At 38.1% G+C, this 18,948-nt stretch overlaps 2 protein-coding genes across 4 annotated transcripts in view; one reads left to right on the forward strand and one right to left on the reverse strand.

Annotated features, from left to right (window-relative positions):
• The window catches only part of LOC117034927 (zinc finger protein 345), a 97,250-nt gene extending 96,417 nt beyond the window's left edge, over nt 1-833 (reverse strand). For all 3 annotated transcript variants that reach the window (XM_033128413.1, XM_033128410.1, XM_033128409.1), the window contains exons 1-2: nt 524-833; nt 32-236 (exon numbers count right to left, since the gene is read on the reverse strand). In XM_033128413.1, coding sequence (XP_032984304.1) covers nt 32-121 — 90 coding nt within the window. In that variant the 5' untranslated portion in view covers nt 122-236; nt 524-833. The remainder of the gene's footprint in view (nt 1-31; nt 237-523) is intronic.
• An 8,652-nt stretch (nt 834-9,485) lies between these two features.
• LOC117035348 (uncharacterized) overlaps nt 9,486-18,948 on the forward strand; it is a 49,027-nt gene continuing 39,564 nt past the window's right edge. The window contains exons 1-3 of the mRNA XM_033129243.1: nt 9,486-9,999; nt 10,697-10,846; nt 16,291-16,376. Of these exons, the coding sequence (XP_032985134.1) occupies nt 16,368-16,376 (9 nt within the window). The 5' untranslated portion in view covers nt 9,486-9,999; nt 10,697-10,846; nt 16,291-16,367. The remainder of the gene's footprint in view (nt 10,000-10,696; nt 10,847-16,290; nt 16,377-18,948) is intronic.

The raw sequence follows: 18,948 nt of genomic DNA on the forward strand, positions 1-18,948 counted from the left end.
TGAATTCCCATCCCCAGGGGTTCCTTCTCACCTCATATGAGCTGCCGTGTTCCTCTGGAGCCAGGGCCAGGGATTTCTGGGAAGAGGTCCAATTAGCTGGCATGGCCATGCTGGGTCTCATCCTTTATTCTCTCAGGATCCTAATGCTTGGTGGACATCTTTGAACTCAAGCAGAGCTACTGGGGAGAGGTGGGGTGGAATCTGGAGGAAGATCTTGCCCAGAAACATCAAGAAATCTGGAAAAGACAATGTTTACATGGTTATTCAACATTCGTCATGTAAACATTTCCTAGGCACCAAGGTGTAGTTCCAAGCTAGACATCACAGAGCAATGGTTCTCAAACTTGAGTGAGCATTTGAATCACCTGGAGGGCTTGTTAAAAATACAGTTAAATATTCTCATCCTCCCTCCAGCATTTTTTGATTCAGCAGGTCTAGGGTAGGACCTGTATCAGTCCATTCAGGCTCCTATAACAAAATACCAGAATGGGTAGTGTATAAAAAACAGAAATTTATTGCTTACAGTTCTGGAGGCTAAGAAGTCCAAGATCAAGGAGCCAGTATGGCTGCATTTTGGTGATGGCCTTCTTCCTGGTTCTTAGCCAGCACCTTCTCACTAAATCTTCACATGATGGAAGGGGCTAGGGAGCTCTGTGGGACGTCTTTTATAAGAATACTAATCTCAATCATGAGGACTCCACCTCATGACCTAATCACCTCCCAAAGGCCCCACCTCCTAATACCATACTTTTGGAAGTTACAGTAGTATTTCAACATATAAATGGGGAGGGGGGACAACAAACATTCAAACCACAGTAGGGACCAAGAATTTGCATTTCTAACTAGTGCCCAGGTGCTACCGTGTTTCCCGGAAAACAAGACCTAGCGGGACAATCAGCTCTAATGTGTCTTTTGGAGCAAAGACTAATTTAAGACCCGGTCTTATTTTACTGTAATGTAAGACCCGGTCTTATATAATATATAAGACCAGGTATAATATAATATAATGTAATATAATATGGGGTCTTATATTAATTTTTGCTCCAAAAGACGCATTAGAGCTGATTGTCCGGCTAGGTCTTATTTTCGGGGAAACACAGTACTCATGCTGCTGGCCCAGGGACCACACTTTATGAACCAGTGCGGTAGAGAATATAAAGTTTAGCAAAACCTGTGATAAGTATTAGGCATAGTAAAATATGGGAATAACCATGATATGGAGTGATAGTACTGAAGATTTGAATGGTAGCTCTGCTGCCTTTCAGCTATGAGAATATGAAGAAGTTGTTTCAGTTTGTTTCAAAATGAGGATGGAAGTGCCTACTTCACAGTTATGAAAATTAAATGAGATTATGTTTGTAAAGAACTCAACATCTACCTGGCACACAAGAAGCATGCAATAAATATCAGCAATTACCAATCACTATTAGATATTAAAAACTTAATATAAAACACAATGTAATCAAAACAGATAAAAAGACCAGACAGTATTAATTTATATATATATATATATATATATATATATATATATATGACAAAAGTGGCACTGTATTGAATGTGCACTAGGCATTCATTGAGTAATTGGCACTGACATAATTGGCCACCCACCTGGAATAAAAACTAGAACCCCATCACACACTATACATTAGACTGAATTCCAGCAAGACTAAACATTTAAGTATATGTATTTAAAACCCCCAAAAAAATATTTAAGTAAGTTTTAGTAGTATATGTTCGTATGATATTGTGTTGGGGTAGGAGGGACCTTATTACGTATGAGAGAAAACCCAAAAGCTATAAAACAAAAACCAAATATTTCTGATTACATGATATTTCCTATGTTAAAATACACCTGAAAAATGAAAATGAAGATACATATATATAAATTTTCAATATGTGATTATAGGTAATCTCTAATGTTAAAGAAAAAAAAAAAAGCCCAGAAAAAAACTGCACAAAGAATATGAAAATTCACAGAAAAGGATGGCAATTAACTAGAAGATGCCAACTTTACTAACAGGAAAATGCATTGGAGGCATGAAATATAATTTCCCTTTAGAACTGTAAAACCTTAAAATAAAAAAGTAAAACCAAAATCCAGTGCTGGACAGCATTTGGGAAAATGAGCTCTTTTATAAATCGTTGGTGTGAACTTGGTTTACTGTAATATCCTTTGAGTAATTTAGTCTTATCTATTATTAAAAATACACATAATTGTTCCTAATTATAGTTTCAAAAATATAAAGCAGAAACAACGGAAGGACAGTGGACAAATCACCTTTCCAGTGTGAGTTTACCTTTCTCTGTAATTAAGTAGACAAGATAATCTGTGAGGATATATACATACATATATATATGAAACAATACAATTAGTAATTAGAGAACACATTGTTATTTATGTACTAGATGTGATTTTTATGAAAACTGACCGTGAACTAGGCCATAAAGCAATTTTTAAACTCCAGCATTACCCAGAGGAATTATTTGAAATAGAGAGGCACTTCTAAATAACTCATGAGTCAAAGAAAAAAAATAACTGAAATTAAAAAAAATAATAACACTTAGGTTTGAATAAAACGCTACACGCAAAGCTCGTGAATGTTTTAAAAGCAAGCTCATCATAGACCCCACAGACTCCCATACCTGACCCCACAAGCCCTCAGTAATTGACCACAGACTCCCATCATTGAGCCCACAAATCCCACACTCATCTCAAAGATCCCCATCACTGACGCGAGAGATGCCTCACAGACACACAGCAACGGACGCGACAGACCCTTCATTCACTGACCCCAGAAACCACCATCACTAACTCCACGGACAACACTGCCTGCCCCCCCCTTCCCCCGCTCCAATCACCGACCCTACGCAATCCCTAATCACGACCAACCCAAATCACCTTAGAGCCCTCACGGGATTAAAACGTGGTGATGCTCCAGACTCCAGCAATGAAAAAACGTCTAAGGCCACTTCCACTTCCGGTCCGGCCTCTAGCACCGCCTCTTATTGACTGTTGGTAGGGCGCATGCTCTGAATTAATTTGAAAGTTGCATTCAGCCAACAGTCAACACGGGCCAGATACGTTGTTCTGGACATTGCGGTTTCCGTAGTAGTTGCTGTCGGGCGGAGAACATGGCCACTCCCAGACAGTGCTTCTCCATGCGGAACGCCATCTTGGAAACATGTCCATTCCGTATAGCAGAGGACTAGGCCTCCTGCCGGTTTTCATAGAGGGAGGCAGGGTTTGTTGCATAGAAAGCAGGAGTGTGGCCTTTTTGTAGGCAGGCTTCCGAGAAGGAGGAGGTGTTGACTATGAGGTCCGGCGCTCTATATTATACTTAGAAAAGCTAAATTTCCCCTCAGTATACAGCACTATGCGGAGAGCAATTATCTGCTGGGAGAAACCACCGGGGAGAGGGGAGCCATGAAGGAAAAATCACCAAGGCAGGATAGACTTCTTATGTGTCTCTTGGCTGGATCCTGGGAGAAATCACCGCGAGATAAGAGTAGAAATCAGAATGATGCAATCCGCTTTTTGGAGAAACCACTCCGGGAAAATGTGGAGAGGTCGGATGTGAGTCCGCTCCTGGGATAAACTGCCCAGAAAGAGAGATGTGAAAATGAGCAGTCTGTTGCAGAAAGGGTGGTTCATCCTTTCATGGGGAAAGATCACCAGGGGAAATAGGGCAGGAAGCCTCTCCTGAAAGATACTAGCAGAGGACGGGTCTCCTTCTGAAGGGCTGGTGAGGGCAATGGACGCTTGAATCCCTATTAATCTCCATTAGTCTCCACCCTAACAACCTTAAGTAAAACAATAGTTGGAAGAAATAATAAAAATTATTTTTAATATGGCCAACGTGTGACAAAAAGCACCTAAGTGAAGCTGCTATTTTTATTTATGTGTAAATTGAAATCTAATAACAATTTCCTTACTATGTAAATGGAGACTTAAGTCCAGTCTCTGACTCTTCCCTTTGCTTCTCCTATATGGAAATTCTGGAGCTGCCAATCTTCCCCCACACCTCCTTTTTGGGGGGTTGTAAGTGGAGGGGTTATAAAGACAATTCTTTTAACCTGGTGAACTTCTAAACATTGTTCAAAAACTTAGCTTAAATATTGCCTCTGCCAAGAAGTTCTTTTACCTGAAAGTGGTAGGAGGTCTATGACCTACTGAAACTCTTGCTTCAATCCTACTAGCAGGTGGGGAAGAGGTTTTGAGGAAACTAGACCTAGGCTCTGACATGTGCGTGCTGAGCATGTTCAGACCATGCCCCCCTTCTGGGATTCAGCTTAAAAATGGGGCCAGTTAGAGGGTTGTACTCTTCTTACTCCTGATTCTCTTTCTTCTCCAAAAGTCTGGTCTAAGGAAAAATCTATGGAAGTCCATTAGTGAACATACATTTTTACCAGAGGCCTAAGAATCACTTTTAATGTTGGTAATGTAATTATGCTTAAAAAGAAGACTTTTCTTAAAGGGATTCATCTGGAACTATTTATGGGTGAAATATTATCTTTAAAAAACTCCACTGAGGAGGGGTAGATTGGATAAAACAAGAATAAAGAATGTTGATAAATGTTGAAGCAGGTGATGGGTACATAGAGTTCATCATAATATTCTCCTTTAGTATTTGTATGAAAATTTCCCAGTAAAAATTGAACTTGGAATGAAAATAATTTAAAAGTTATTTACAAGAAAATATTATCAACAAGAAAGCAAGTGTGTTGATAGTACTAGATAATACAGATTTCAAAACTAACAGTATTACCAAAGCTATTCCATATTTTACTAAGATGTAACTACCAAGAGCATATAACACTACTAACATATACGTAACAATATAGTTCTGAAATACATACAACAAAAACTGACAAAATGGAAAATTTGAGGATTTCACAATCACAGTAACAAACCCATCTCTCAGAAACAGATCAAATAGAAGAAAGGTAGATTGTAAGGCTATATTGGGATAACAAATGACTTGCTTGATATATTGTATATTTTACACTTTATTTTTCTTTTTAACCAGAGAATGAACATTTTATTCAGACATACATGGAGCACTTATAAAAATTCTCTATATAGTAGGCCGTAAAACAAATGATAAATCCCCCAAACTCATATATATCATATTCTCAGACTACATCATACCTGAATAACCCTTAGGTTAAGGACAACAAAACAATGGATATTGCAAAGTATTTAGAATGAAGAGGAAAATAGTTGTACTATATATTAAAAATCTAAGGAATGGGCCAAAGTGATACCCAGAATAAATTATAACCTAAAATGTATTTATTAGGATACTAGAAAGAGGGAAAACAAATTAAGCTTTAATTCAATCACAATCTACTAAAGTCCTATCAAATACTCCTAGAGAAATTGGAAGGGAGGATTAACATGATAAACAGATACTAATAAAATATGTAACAGAAAATCCTAATAGAGATAATAAAAACATGAGCTGGTTGTCTATAAGAGTGAAATCATTCTTAAGAAAGATAAAGAAAATAGAGAAGATACAAGTAAACAACATTGGAAAGAAAAAGGGACATTACTACAGGGAGAAAATTTTTTAACTCAAGAGAATTCTATGGTTATTTTGAGTAATAAGTTTGAAATCCTTAATGAAATAAAAAGTTTTCTAGGAAAACATAGATGAAGAAACCGCCACATGAAGAAGAAAAACTTGGATAAGCCAAAAAACATAAAAGAAATGGATTTGGCAACATATGCAAATACCAGCCCTAAAGGGATTAATGATTCAAGTGTCAAAAACATAACTTTAAAACTGTTCGTAAAAAATATCAGCAAATATTTTTTATATCTTGTAATAGAAAGATTTCTTAAACAGAAAACAAAAATATAAAAGATTGATAAATTTGGCTATATTAAAATAAGGATGTTTGTTATCAAATGTCAGTAAAATACAAGCTATAAACTGGGACAGATATACATAGAACACTTGACCTAATTATGGGAGTAATTCATACATAAATTTGTAGTTTTGCCAAACAAATATAAAACGATGTTATCTTGATTTATATTTCCCTGATCACTAATATATTGAAAATGTTTGTTTTGGATGGGTTGATTTTTAAAATTTATTCATTTTTTTTAGTTACAGGTGACATACAATATTATTTTATATTAGTTTCATGTGTACAGTGCAGTGGTTAGACATTTATATAAGTTATGCAGTGATTCCCCTGATTATCTGGTACCTACCTGGCACTATACATAGTTGTTGCAATGTTATTGACAATATTCTCTACGCTGTAATTTATATCCCCATGACTATTTTGTAACTACCAATTTGTCTTTCTTAATACCTCCAAATTTTTCACCCAGGTCACCAAGCCCCCTCCCTTCTGGCAGCCATCACTTTGTTTTCTGTATCTATGAGTCTGTTTATGTTTTGTTTATTTGTTTTGTTTATTAGATTACATATATAAGTGAGATCATATGGTATTTGTCTTTCTCAATGTCCCTTATTTCATTTAGCATATTACCCTCTATGTCCATCCATATGGTTTACAATGGTAAGATTTCATTCTTTTTAATGGCTGAGTAATATTCCATTGTATATATATGCCACTTCTGTATCCAATAGTCTATTGATGGGCACTTGGGTTGCTTCCATATCTTCACTATTGTAAATAGTGCTGCAATGAACACAGAGGTGCATATATCTTTTTGAGTTAGTGTTTAAGATTTCTTTGGGGAAATACCCGGTAGTGAAATTGCTGGGTCATAAGGCAGTTTTATTTTTAATTTTTTAAGGAATGCTCCATACCATTTTCCATAGTGGCTGTGCCAATTTGCAATCCCACTAACAGTGTACAAGGGTTCCCTTTACTCCGCACGTTCGCCAACACTTGTTGTTTATAGATTAATTGATGGTGGCCATTCTGATACTTGTGAAGTGATATCTCATTGTGATTTTAATTTACATTTTTCTGATGATTAATAACATCAAGCATCTTTTCATATGTGTGTTGGCCATCTGTATGTACTCTTTGGAGAAATGTTTATTCAGGTCTTTTGTCCATTTTTTAACTGGATTGTGTGTGTGTGTGTGTGTGTGTGTGTGTGTGTGTCTGTGTGTTGGGTGGTGAGGGGTGTGGAGACCCAGGGCATGACCAAGGCAGAGTGCATGCATGGATTCCACCAGACCAATGTGGCCCAGACTTGGCCCTTTGGAGGAGGGCTTAACACTGAAAAAGATGGTGCTTTCCTGTAGGCCACACGTGTCAGGCTCCACACTGGGACAACAATGGCTTCTGTTCTTCCAGTTCCCCTACCGAAGCCACACAACTCAATCCTTCCCCACATGTCCCTGGGCCTTCTGAGCTGCCACCCCTCCATTAGAGACCAGGTGAGTGCCCATGTCAGGCTCCACACTGGGACAACAATGGCTTCTGTTCTTCCAGTTCCCCTACCGAAGCCACACAACTCAATCCTTCCCCACATGTCCCTGGGCCTTCTGAGCTGCCACCCCTCCATTAGAGACCAGGTGAGTGCCCACAAATGAGCAATTCCATGTGCTGGCTCTACAAGAGGGCATCTGGGATTCCAGCCACCTTCCACCCCACCAAGAAGGGCAGACAGAGTCCTCACTGATTTTCACTGCCAGAGGCTATAGGAACTCCTTTTCCCGGCACAGGACCCCTGGGCTGGGGAGCCCAGAGTGGGGCTGGGACCTCTCCGTCTTAAGGGGGGACCTCTGGCACTGAGGTGTCCTCTCAGTATTCAACCACTATCTGTGGGTTTGGGGTCAGCCCATTTTGCATTTCTGCCCCTCCTTCTAGTCTTGGTGTGGCCTCTTCTTATATCCTTAGTTATAGGGGTTCTGTTCAGCTAGTCTTCAGATGATTCTCAAGGTTGATTGTTCTACTATTTATTTGTAATTTTGGTGTGATCCTGGGATGCAGTTGCCATAGCATTTACCTAATCCCCCATCTTGGATCTCTCTCCACATTTTCTTTATCCATTCATCTGTTTATAGATGTTTGGATTGTTTCCACTTTTTGGCCCTTGTGAATAATGATGCAATGAACAATTGTGTACATATTTTTCCATGAACACGTTTCCAATTTTCTTGGATATATATGGAATTTATGGGTCAGCTAATTCTGTTTAACTTTTTCAAGAACTGCCAAACTATTTTCTACAGCAGCTACACCACTTTACATTCCCATCAACAATGTGTGGAGGGTTCCAATTTCTCCACCTTTGGCAACATTTGCTATTGCCTGCCTTTTAAATTTTAGTCTCCTAATGCAGATGAAATGGTATCTCATATCGGTTTTGATTTGCATTTTCTTAATACCTAATAGTGTTGAGCATTTTTTCATGTACGAGTTGAGCATTTGCATGTCTTCTTTGAAGAAATATCTATTCAAATAATTTGGCCACTTAAAAAATAGGTTATTTGTCTTTTTATTGAGTTGTAATAGTTCTTCATTTATCATGGATACAAGTTTCTTATCAGATATATGATTCAAAAATATTTTCTACGGGTTGTATTTTCACTTTCTTATGGTGTTCCTTGAAACAAAAATTAAGTTTGATGAAATCAATTTATCTATTTTTCTTTTGTGTGGTTTTGGTTTCATATAAAAGAAGCCACGTATAACCTAAAGGTCACAATGATTTAGTCCTATATATTTCTCTAGGGGTTTTATAGATTTAACTCAATGTTGATCTATGATCCATTGTGAATCAATTTTTATGTATGGTATGAGGTAAAATTCTAACTTCATAACTCCATTTGTTGAAAAGACTATTCTTTCCCCCACTGAATTATTACGGCACCCTTGTCGAAAATCAATTGACTGTAAGTGTATGGGCTTATTTCTGCACTCTCAAGGCTAGATGTCTATCCTTATGCCAGGAATACATTACATTTATTATTATAGCTTTGTGGTAAATTCTGAAATCAGAAAGTGTGAGTCCTTCAATTTTGTTTTTCATTGGGATTACTACTTGGTTTATCTGGGTCCCTTTCAGTCCATATGAATGTTAGCATCAGTTTGTCAATTCCTCTCAAAATCATGCTGAAATTTTTAATAAGGATTGCGTTGAATTTGTAGATCAGTTTGGACAGTATTGCCATGTTAACAATATTAAGTCTTCCAGTACATAAATGGGAAATCTTTTCACTTTTTGAGGTCTTTAATTTTTTTCAGCTATGTGTTACAGTTTTCAGTATACACCACCTTGCACTTCCTTAAGTTTTCCCTAATTACTTTTTGAATAAAATTGACCTTCCAGACAACCCGCCCCCGTCAGCTCCATTCTGGGCTCCGGGTGTACTCTCCCTCAGTTTTCCTGGTTGAATTCAGATCTGAGACTCCCAGGTTTCCGCTCTCTGAGCATTCCACACTGTCCTCTCCCCCGCCCCCCTCCCCACGCCGCCAACGCTCATCCACTGACGAAAGTCAAAATGGCGATTTAGTCAGTCCCGCGTATTCGCAGGGTGAGCTATAACCCCTAGGAGACTCTCGGGCGCAGCTCCGCTCACCCCTGTGCGAAAAGATCAACGCAGAATGTCATCTAAGTCAATTTCCCACTTTGGTAGGCGCCTCACCCTTTTCGCCTCTAGACTACATTTCCCAGAAGTTCCTGCGGCTCTAATCAATTTCCGGCGCGAATCTGGCTATTTTTTTCCAATTCTCAGGGAACATATGACTCCCTGGAATTGGTCAGGTCTATGGAGGAAGCTTGTCTCCAGGGTGTGGGATCTCCTCGTGTGGGACACTCACTCCGACCCTGCATCTGGATCACAAAGACTTCTGTTAGCGGTTCGGAGAGGAGAGCATGGCTGTCGGCTTAGCCCAGACTGTGCGGTAGCGCGAAATCGGAGAACCGGTCGCCATCTTATCCAAACGGATCGACTCGGGACTACATTTCCCAGAGGGCCCCGCTTGAATAGTCGCCCTCCTCCCCGCCACCGGATTGTTGGGCCCTGGGCCTCCAGGGAAGGGGGAAAGTGCAAGGTGAGCGATCTCAGTCTTGGGGGCTCGGACTAGTCTCCTCAGGTGCGTCCCTGAGTATTTGAAGGGACGGTCCAGGCGGGTCCGGAGTTTCGGGCCAGGGGGAGGAGGCAAAAAGTGTAGGATTCCATGTGTACGATTGTGACCTTATGTGACTCTGCGGCGCTGTGTGTGCTGGGGGTGATTGTATGGCCCTGTGGTGGGTGTGTCATTATGACTGACCATGCGCGGAACTCTGTGTGCAGGTGTAACTGGGGATATCCTCGTTGGCCCTGTACGTATCAGTGTGACCGAGTCCCCTGTTGGGACTGTGATTGTGTGTATCCGTATAACTGTGTGATATGGACTGTGTTGGGGGCTGGGGGGCAGGGGATGAGAATATGTCATTATGTGGCCGTCACTGTTATCTGAGGGCTGCGTGTGTGTGATTGTGCTTCTGTGAATGTTAGCAGCACTAAGTGTACTGGCTGTCTGTGACTGAGAATGTGTGAGCATGATGATGTAACTTTTCGTACCACTGTGTGTGCAGTTGGAGGGTGCCTGTAATTGTGCCAGGGTGACAGTTTGTGTGCCCCAGTGGTTGATGTGTGAGGTCAGAACAAATTTTGGTCTTGGACAGCTGACTTTTCCCCTTTTGACACCAGGAATGCTCAAGACAGCCTAGACTGCCCTGACCTCTCTCCATCCCTCTTCTCCACAGATAGTAGGTGTGGATCCAGAGCTACCTCTGATCTGGTGAGTCTGGGCCACAAGAAAGACCTGGCATTTCATGGTTCTCCTTCCTTAGCTCTGCTTCTCAGAGAGGTCCCCAGAAGAAGGAGGAATGGCTGCCAACCAATCCAAAGACAAGGTGTGCTGTGGTTTTCTTTGTACTTCCTTTTTCCTGGATGGTCATGTTTAACATAGATTCATCAAGTCACCTGGTTCCTACATATTTCCATTCGGGAAAATGATGGGAAGCCCTGGGGGTGGACACACAGATCCCAGTATACTCTCTCATTTCCTTCTACATAATGTTCACATATTGATTTAGAAAATTGCTCAGTTACTCCTGTGTACTAAGTTTTCACTTCTTTTTAAACATGTGGGCGTGCACACACACACATACACACAAAACATGATTATTTTAAAGAATTTGGAAAATGGGAAGTTACAAACAGCATAACCAGTCAATATTTTCATCTATTTCCTTCTAATAAGTTTCCTGTGCATATATAACATATATTATTTCAAGATTGGACTCTTACAGAATTTACCATTTCATAGCTTATGTTTTCACTAAAAATTATTTGCACCTATTATATAGTTTCTTTTGCATTCTTTTAAAAAAATTCCTGACTGTTACATACATACATTAAAGTGCTTAAAATATAAACATGTAGTTTAAGAAGTAACGATAAAGGGAAACTCTATATAACAAAAACTTGCATCAACACTCCAGAAACCCCTGTTAGTCCTGCCCACAGGAAGAAAACCTGTCTTCACCACTTCAGGTAACCCTTATCCTGACTTTTGTGGGAATTATTTCTTTTTCAAAGAATAGTTACACATCTACCCATCCCTAAACAATGTAGTTTAGTTTTGCCTTTTAACTTTATAGAAATGAAATTGTGCTGTGTAATGTTATTTTGAGTTCGGCTTTTCTTATGTAGTACTATATTTCGTAGGATCCCCCTTGTTGTGAGTTGTTACATAAAACTGTAGTTTGGACATTGGTTTCCAGTTTTTGGCTCCTTTGAAAGGACTGCCCTGAATGTATTTTTATAAGTATCCTAGTGCACATAGGGATGCTTTCCTAGGGTATAAACATATGAATGGAATTGCTGGTCTGTAGAATATGTGTGTATCTTCTAATTTCTTAAATATTGCCAAACCGATTTTCAGTGTGGTTGTACCAGTTAATTCCTACCAGCAGTTTATAAACATAGTCATCCTGTATTTTTTCTAATACTTGGTTACTTGATACTTTAATTTTTGATGAATCTGCAGAATAATGGTATTCAAGGTCTGATCAAAAACTACAGCTAATGTTTAAATTTAAAAAATTTATTGTAGTAAAAGACACATTGTCATTAATCGCCCTCAAAATACTCCCCCTTGCTTCGAACACACTTATCTCATTGTTCTTGCCACTTTCTGAGCTAGTGCTGTAAGTCCTCTTTCAGGAGTGTCTGTAATTGTGCTGCCGTGGCTGCCTCCATGTCCTGAATCATTTTGACTTGGAGAAGAGCCAGAAGTTGTACGATGTCAGACCCGGTGAATAAGGTGGATGAGAACACACCATAATGTTTTTATTTGACAGAAATTGCCCTATCAGAACCGATGTGTGACACGGAGCATTGGCATGATGGAGGATGATTAAAGGCACACTTTAAAACACACCTTCTCTCAACCATAGCTCACACCTGACTGACTGCACTGAACAAGTTGAAACTTGTCACACACTATTACTAAGATTCGACGCATTGCTTCCCATATTGAAGATCCCTTCCTTTCTGTTGGATGGCACTCAGCAGCAGCATTCACTGTATTTTGTGATCTCAATGGAAAGGCTGTCACACATTGCTTCTTGTATGGAAATTTCTGTCAAATAAAAACATTACATTATGTCCTCATCCATTTTATTCACCGGATCTGGCACTGTGCAACTTCTGGCTCCTCCCCAAAGTCAAAATGACCATGAAAGGTAAATGTTTTTTTGTGTGTGTGGTTTTTTTTTGTGGGGAATATTGGGGAACAGTGTGTTTTTCCAGGGCCCATCAGCTCCAAGTCAAGTTGTCCTTCAATCTAGTTGTGGAGGGTGCAGCTCACCTCCAAATCCAGTTGCCATTTCAATCTTAGTTGCAAGGGGCGCAGCCCACCATCCCATGTGGGAATTGAACCAGGAACCTCGTTAAGAGCACGCACTCTAACCAACTGAGCCATCCAGCAGCTCAGCAGCTCGTTGTCTTCAATCTATTTGTGGACGGAACAGCCCACTGGCACATGTGGAAACCGAACCTGCAACCCTGTTGAGCTATCTGCCCTCCCCAAAAGGTAAATGTTTTGAATCGATTGAAGACATTGAGGCAGCCACGGCAGTGCAACTAAAGAAACTCATGAAAGAGGACTTCCAGAATTGCTTCAGAAAGTGGCACAAGAACAATGGGATGATTGTGTTCGATGCGAGGGGGAGTATTTTGAGGGGGATTAATGGCAATGTGTCTTTTATTATAATAAATTTTTAAAATTGAAACATTCACCGTATTATTTGATCATACCTAGTATCATATGGTTTTAAAAGTATAACATACATTCTCAAAAGTACAGAAATCAAAGTATATGTCTTGATGAATTTTATAAAATGAGCATATTCATTTAACCAGAGCTCAAATCAGGTCAGGAAATAGAACATTACCAGCATTCCAGAAGCCTGATTCTTGTCCTATCTACTCACTACCCACCTCTCCCAAAGATAACCATTCTTCTGTCTTCTATAGCCATAGATTAATTTTACCTGTTCTTGAATTTTATATAAATAGAATCACACAATATCTCCTCTTTTGTGCTTGACTTCTTTTGCTCAAAGTTAAATTTCACATGTAACATGAATACATTGTATAATAAATAGTATTATGTAGTATAATATGCAACATTCATCCATATTGCTTCATGTAGTTGTAGGTCTTTCATTGCTGTTTAAAATTCTATCATATGAATATATTACAATTTATTCATTCCATTATTGATTGGCATTTGAGTTGTATTCCAATTGGGGCTATTATGAACAAGGCTGCTATGAACATACTTGTACATGTCTTTTGGTGCACATATGAATGCATTTCTGTTGGGTATACCCCTAGGAGTGAAATTTCTGTGTCATAGGTTATGCATGTATTCAAATGTATACTGACAGTTTTCCTAAATGGTTGTATCAATTTGCACTCCTGACTTCATTGTATGAGAGTAAACTTTATGACAAGCTCTACTAGAGATAAAAAACAATAATTCATAATAAAAAGGTTAGTCTACCAACAAATTATTATAGTTCTAAATGTACATACCTTCATCAAATGACTTCAAATATGTTTGACAGAACTAAAAGAATTAGTAGACAAATCACAGTCATAGTGGGGGTTGTTAGCACTTTTCTTAATAGCTGATAGAACGATCAATATAAACCTAGTAAACTATATAATATTTGAACAATGTGATTGACAAATGTGACTGATTGACATATATAGAACAGTGTACCTTACAACTACAGTATATATTATTTTCAGATGCAAATGAGACATTTATCCAAGTTGATCATATGCTGGACCATCAAGGGAATTTCAGTACATTTCAAAGGATTGAAATAATATTTTAGGGTTTCTGACCACAGTGGAATTCAGCTAGAAGTCAATAACAAAAACATAGTTAGAAATATTCCAATATTTGGAACTTAAGCAATGTATTTATAAATAAGTGGTGAATCAAAGAAGAAATTGCAATGAAAGTTAAAAATATTTTGAACTGAATAATAATGAAAATATAACATCAAAAGGTGGAGTGTTACTAAAGCTGAACCTGAAGAAAATATGTAGCCGTAAGTGCATATGCTAGTAAAGAAAAATGCTGAAAAATTACTGACCTATGTATTCATTTCAAGAAGTTAAGGAAAAGTATACTCAAACCCAAAGAAAGTAAAAACTAGGAAATAATAAGAATAAGAGCTCAAATATAAATTTATGTATATTGGAACATAAAATGAATATACAATAGAGAAAATTAACAAAGCCAAAAGTTTATTTTAGGGATTAATAAAATTGATAAACTTCTAGCAAAACTTAAAAATAAAAAGGAGATAGGACACAAATTACCAAGTCAGATTTGAGAAAAACAAAACAAAAACACAGAGTAGCTTTAAGGCTGATTTCTCAATTAATTCTTGGGACTTGGTTGCACAGTATGAGTTCCTTAGACCCTGAGCCAGTGATCATTACATTGTGCCTCTTTTTATACATCATCAGACATGTAAATTTATTTTTTAATAAGATTTTTATTTTGTAACAGTTTCTTTATTGGACATTGTGTGTGTTTTAAGTTTTGCATGGCTTGCAGTGTCATCACACATATTATGTGTAAGTGATTTTGATACACCTGGGTAGCCCCCTCTGGGGGAAAAATTAAGGAGGATTTATAATTCACATCTTACACTATAAAATAAAATTACAGTTGATAATCTTTTTTTTTTTTTTTAAAGATTTTATTGGGGAAGGGGAACAGGACTTTATTGGGGAACAGTGTGTATTTCCAGGACTTTTTTTTTCCAAGTCAAGTTGTTGTCCTTTCAGTCTTAGTTGTGGCAGGCGCAGCTCAGCTCCAGGTTCAGTTGCCATTGCTAGTTTCAGGGGGCGCCGCCCACCATCCCTTGCGGGACTCGAGGAGTTGAACTGGCAACCTTGTGGTTGAGAGCCCACTGGCCCATGTGGGAATCGAACCAGCAGCCTTCAGAGTTAGGAGCATGGAGCTCTAACCGCCTGAGCCACCGGGCCGGCTTAGTTGATAATCTTATACCACAGTCTTTTACGAAATGATCTTATACCAAAATAAAATAATTGATTATATATTTATGTGTAACAAAAGAAAGCATTGAAGTTGTGAAAAAAAGAGATTTATACAAATATACACAAAGCTAGAAAAGTTGACATTTTGATTGGTTTCATACCACAAACAGATAAGCAAAGCTAAATTTTTTTTTTTTTTTTTTTTTTTGCAAAACAAAGTTAGGGAGTAAGAATAAGGAATGCTCTGTCTGGGTGTGGGTATGTGTGTGTGGTGGGGGGAGTTGACTGACTTTCTTGGACTTAGGGAATGAGAATACTTAATTAGAGAAGTCTTTAGTTCTGATCAGAGAGTACTGTGTTCCTGGCCAAAGGGTATCATTTGGCGGAATCTGGCTTGGGGACCTGAGGACTGCAGAGGAGGGATCTGCTTAGGGCAGGTCATAGCAGCTATGCCTTGGGTTCAGAGCAACAATATCACTGAAATGGGGCAAGATCTGGCCTGAATCACTTGGCTGAGGCAGGAAACTAGGTTGCTTGGGTGAAGGAGAGGAAATCTGAGTCTGTATTCCTTTGAATTCACTAGCCAGGATCTATTTTACTGCAGCTAAAGCCTGGGGTTTCTGGGGTTGGGGAAGGAGTAGGGTTTTATTCCATACTCCCACTAATTAGAGTTATATTATAAGTAAGACCAAGGGAAATGGAGGTAGTTTTACCTGGTCAGTCTGAGAGCTGTTGTTTCTAGAGCATTTCTTTGCTTCCCTAGGCCTGCCTTCTCAGAACAGTATCCTTTTTCAGGAGAACAGCTTTGAGGAGGACTGATAATCGGCAATACTGAAAGCCATGGCCCAGGTGAGTTGATGTTTTTCTTACCTTCCTGACATTGTTTTGTTTAAGAAATTTAATTTTAATTTTTATTTTTTGGGCATGTGAGCATTTGCTTTCCTTTCTAAAGGCTCTGGCTATCAGGGTTCCCCTTCAGAATCCTGGTCCTCATTTCCTCTCATTATAGTCCGATAATCCTCTACCATTCTTAAGTGCCCCTCTTCTTTTGACCCAGGATTAATATTTTCATTCAGTAAATAATTGAGCATGTCTTTTCTCAGCTCTCTCCCAGGGACTATGATGGAGAGGAAATGCATTCTCTTACAGGAAACAAGAGTAGGTTTGTAGAATGAATTTATCATGTCTGGACAGTGGAGGTATGAGTTGCTTAGCTGGGAGCAAACATGGAAAAGCCAAGAATATCTCTACAGATCAGTATTCTTCAGTAATAGGATGGTATATGGTAGATTGTTGCAAGATCTCCTGGCTTTTGAGGCTTAGAGGATTGTGGGATTTGTAGCTGACACAGACAGATCTCTGCAAATCTGTTCAGGGCATTCAGGAGAGAAGTATAACAAGAGGTTGAACAGGAAGTGTGGGTCGTGAGGAATTTCTGTATGAATCACCAGTTTTCTTTATCAGAAATAAAGATAGAGATGATGGATGATCACAGTGAATTCAGCCAATTTATAAATTGTTGAGATCATACTATCAGAGCTCAGAAAAACCTTTTAAATCTTCCATGAAAATTCTGGCATCAGAAAAATAATTATTAATAGGAAGTTTTTCTTATAACAGCAAGTCACAAGAATGAACTAGAATTTATGAGAAACTTAAATCAGATGCTGTTTTAGAGATACTGCTGTTTTAAAATGTATTTGTTAAAATTTTGCATGTTAAAAAATTAAATTCATGGAGTACTAAGAGTGGGGCCCTGACCCACCACTTCATCCTTCTCCCTAAAGGCAGACACCCTTATATGTCTTTTAGCTGATTCCAGTGGAATTTATCCATGTTTTAAATTAACATTCCTATATTGCTATTTCTTGATTTATCAATTTTTAAACATTTTCTTATTATTTCTTTGTAAGGTATGTGTGAATTTAGATTTTCTATATCACACTCTGCTTCCTTTCCCCATAATAGTTATAGCATAATTTTGTTTAAATCAATGTTTTACTTGCTTGGGACCTTGAAAATATTCTATTGCAACTGTTCTCTACCACTCCACCTTAAAAAAACTTTATTGAAATAAATTCCAGACACAGAAATGTAGAGTAGTCTTATGAACTACCATATAATCACCATTCAGCTTCAATAATTAGCAACTCAGATTCAATCTTGTTACATTTCTACAGCTACCTGTTTCTTCTTTGTACAGTCCCCTACCCTCACTCCCACACACAGGATTATTTTGAAGCAAATACAAATTACTATGTATCTCTAAAAGATAGATTATTTTTAAAAGAAAACAACCATTATGCCATATTGCATCTAAAACAATTAAAAATAATTTGTTGGGGCATCTCGTTAGTTCAGTTGGTTAGAGCGCGTTGCTTGTAACACCAGGGTTGCCAGTTTGATCCCTGCGTGGGCCAGTGTGGGCAGTGTCCTCCACAATTAGATTGAAACAACTACTTGACTTGGAGCTGATGGGTCCTGGAAAAACACACTTAAAATAAATAAAAGTTTAAAAATAATGATAATAATAATAATTTGTTAATATTGCTAATATCCAGTCAGTGTTCAAATGTCCGTAATTCTCTAATTTTTAAAATAATTTATTTGAATTAGAATCCAAATAAGGACTATTCACAGCAATTGATTGATACGCTTCTCAAGTCTCTTATTTGTAGGTACCCCCTCCATCTCTTTTCTTCTTGTGCAGTTTTGTTGTTGTTAGAAAAGAAAAAAAAAAACACTGATTAATTTGTCCAGTTTGGATTTTACTGATTATATCACTGCGGTATCATTTAAGTGTTTGCTGAAAATTGGTGGTTAGGTCTAGAAGCTTGATTAGATTCAGTTGGGATTTTTTTGTGTGTGGAGAATATTTCATAGGTGGTGATGTGTAATTCCATTAGGATGTACATTATATCTGGTTCTCTTTCTTTTTGTAATTTTAGCCACCATTGACAATTATTGCTTGTATTTATTAATTAATTAAAAGTTGCAAAATGATATTTTGATTCTGTCATTCCTCTTCATGGATTAGGTGGAATACTATCTGGTAAGTGAAACTTCTATCAATTGTTTGGTTACCTGAAAACAGTTTGTATAGGAAAACAATGTTTGATTCTTTTCCTTTATTTACCAGTTTTTTAAATAATGATTTGTTTCTTAGAATTCTACAAAAGTGATCAAGTAGTTTTTTATTCAGTGTTGTTAATGAGCTCATGGATTTTATTTTTGATCTGATCAGCCCATTACATTTGATCCTCAAATTATACCATTTTTAGCCAGTGGGAGGCTCTTCAGGTTGGCTCCTGAGTCCTTTCAACCTGATTCCAGTAATTTTTGATAGCTTTCTTGCTTTCTGATACAACAGAATGTTCACATTCATCCTGAGAATTTCTGACTCAGTCCTGAAATCATCTCT

Source organism: Rhinolophus ferrumequinum, chromosome 15, assembly GCF_004115265.2.
Source record: "Rhinolophus ferrumequinum isolate MPI-CBG mRhiFer1 chromosome 15, mRhiFer1_v1.p, whole genome shotgun sequence".
Lineage (NCBI taxonomy): Eukaryota > Metazoa > Chordata > Mammalia > Chiroptera > Rhinolophidae > Rhinolophus > Rhinolophus ferrumequinum.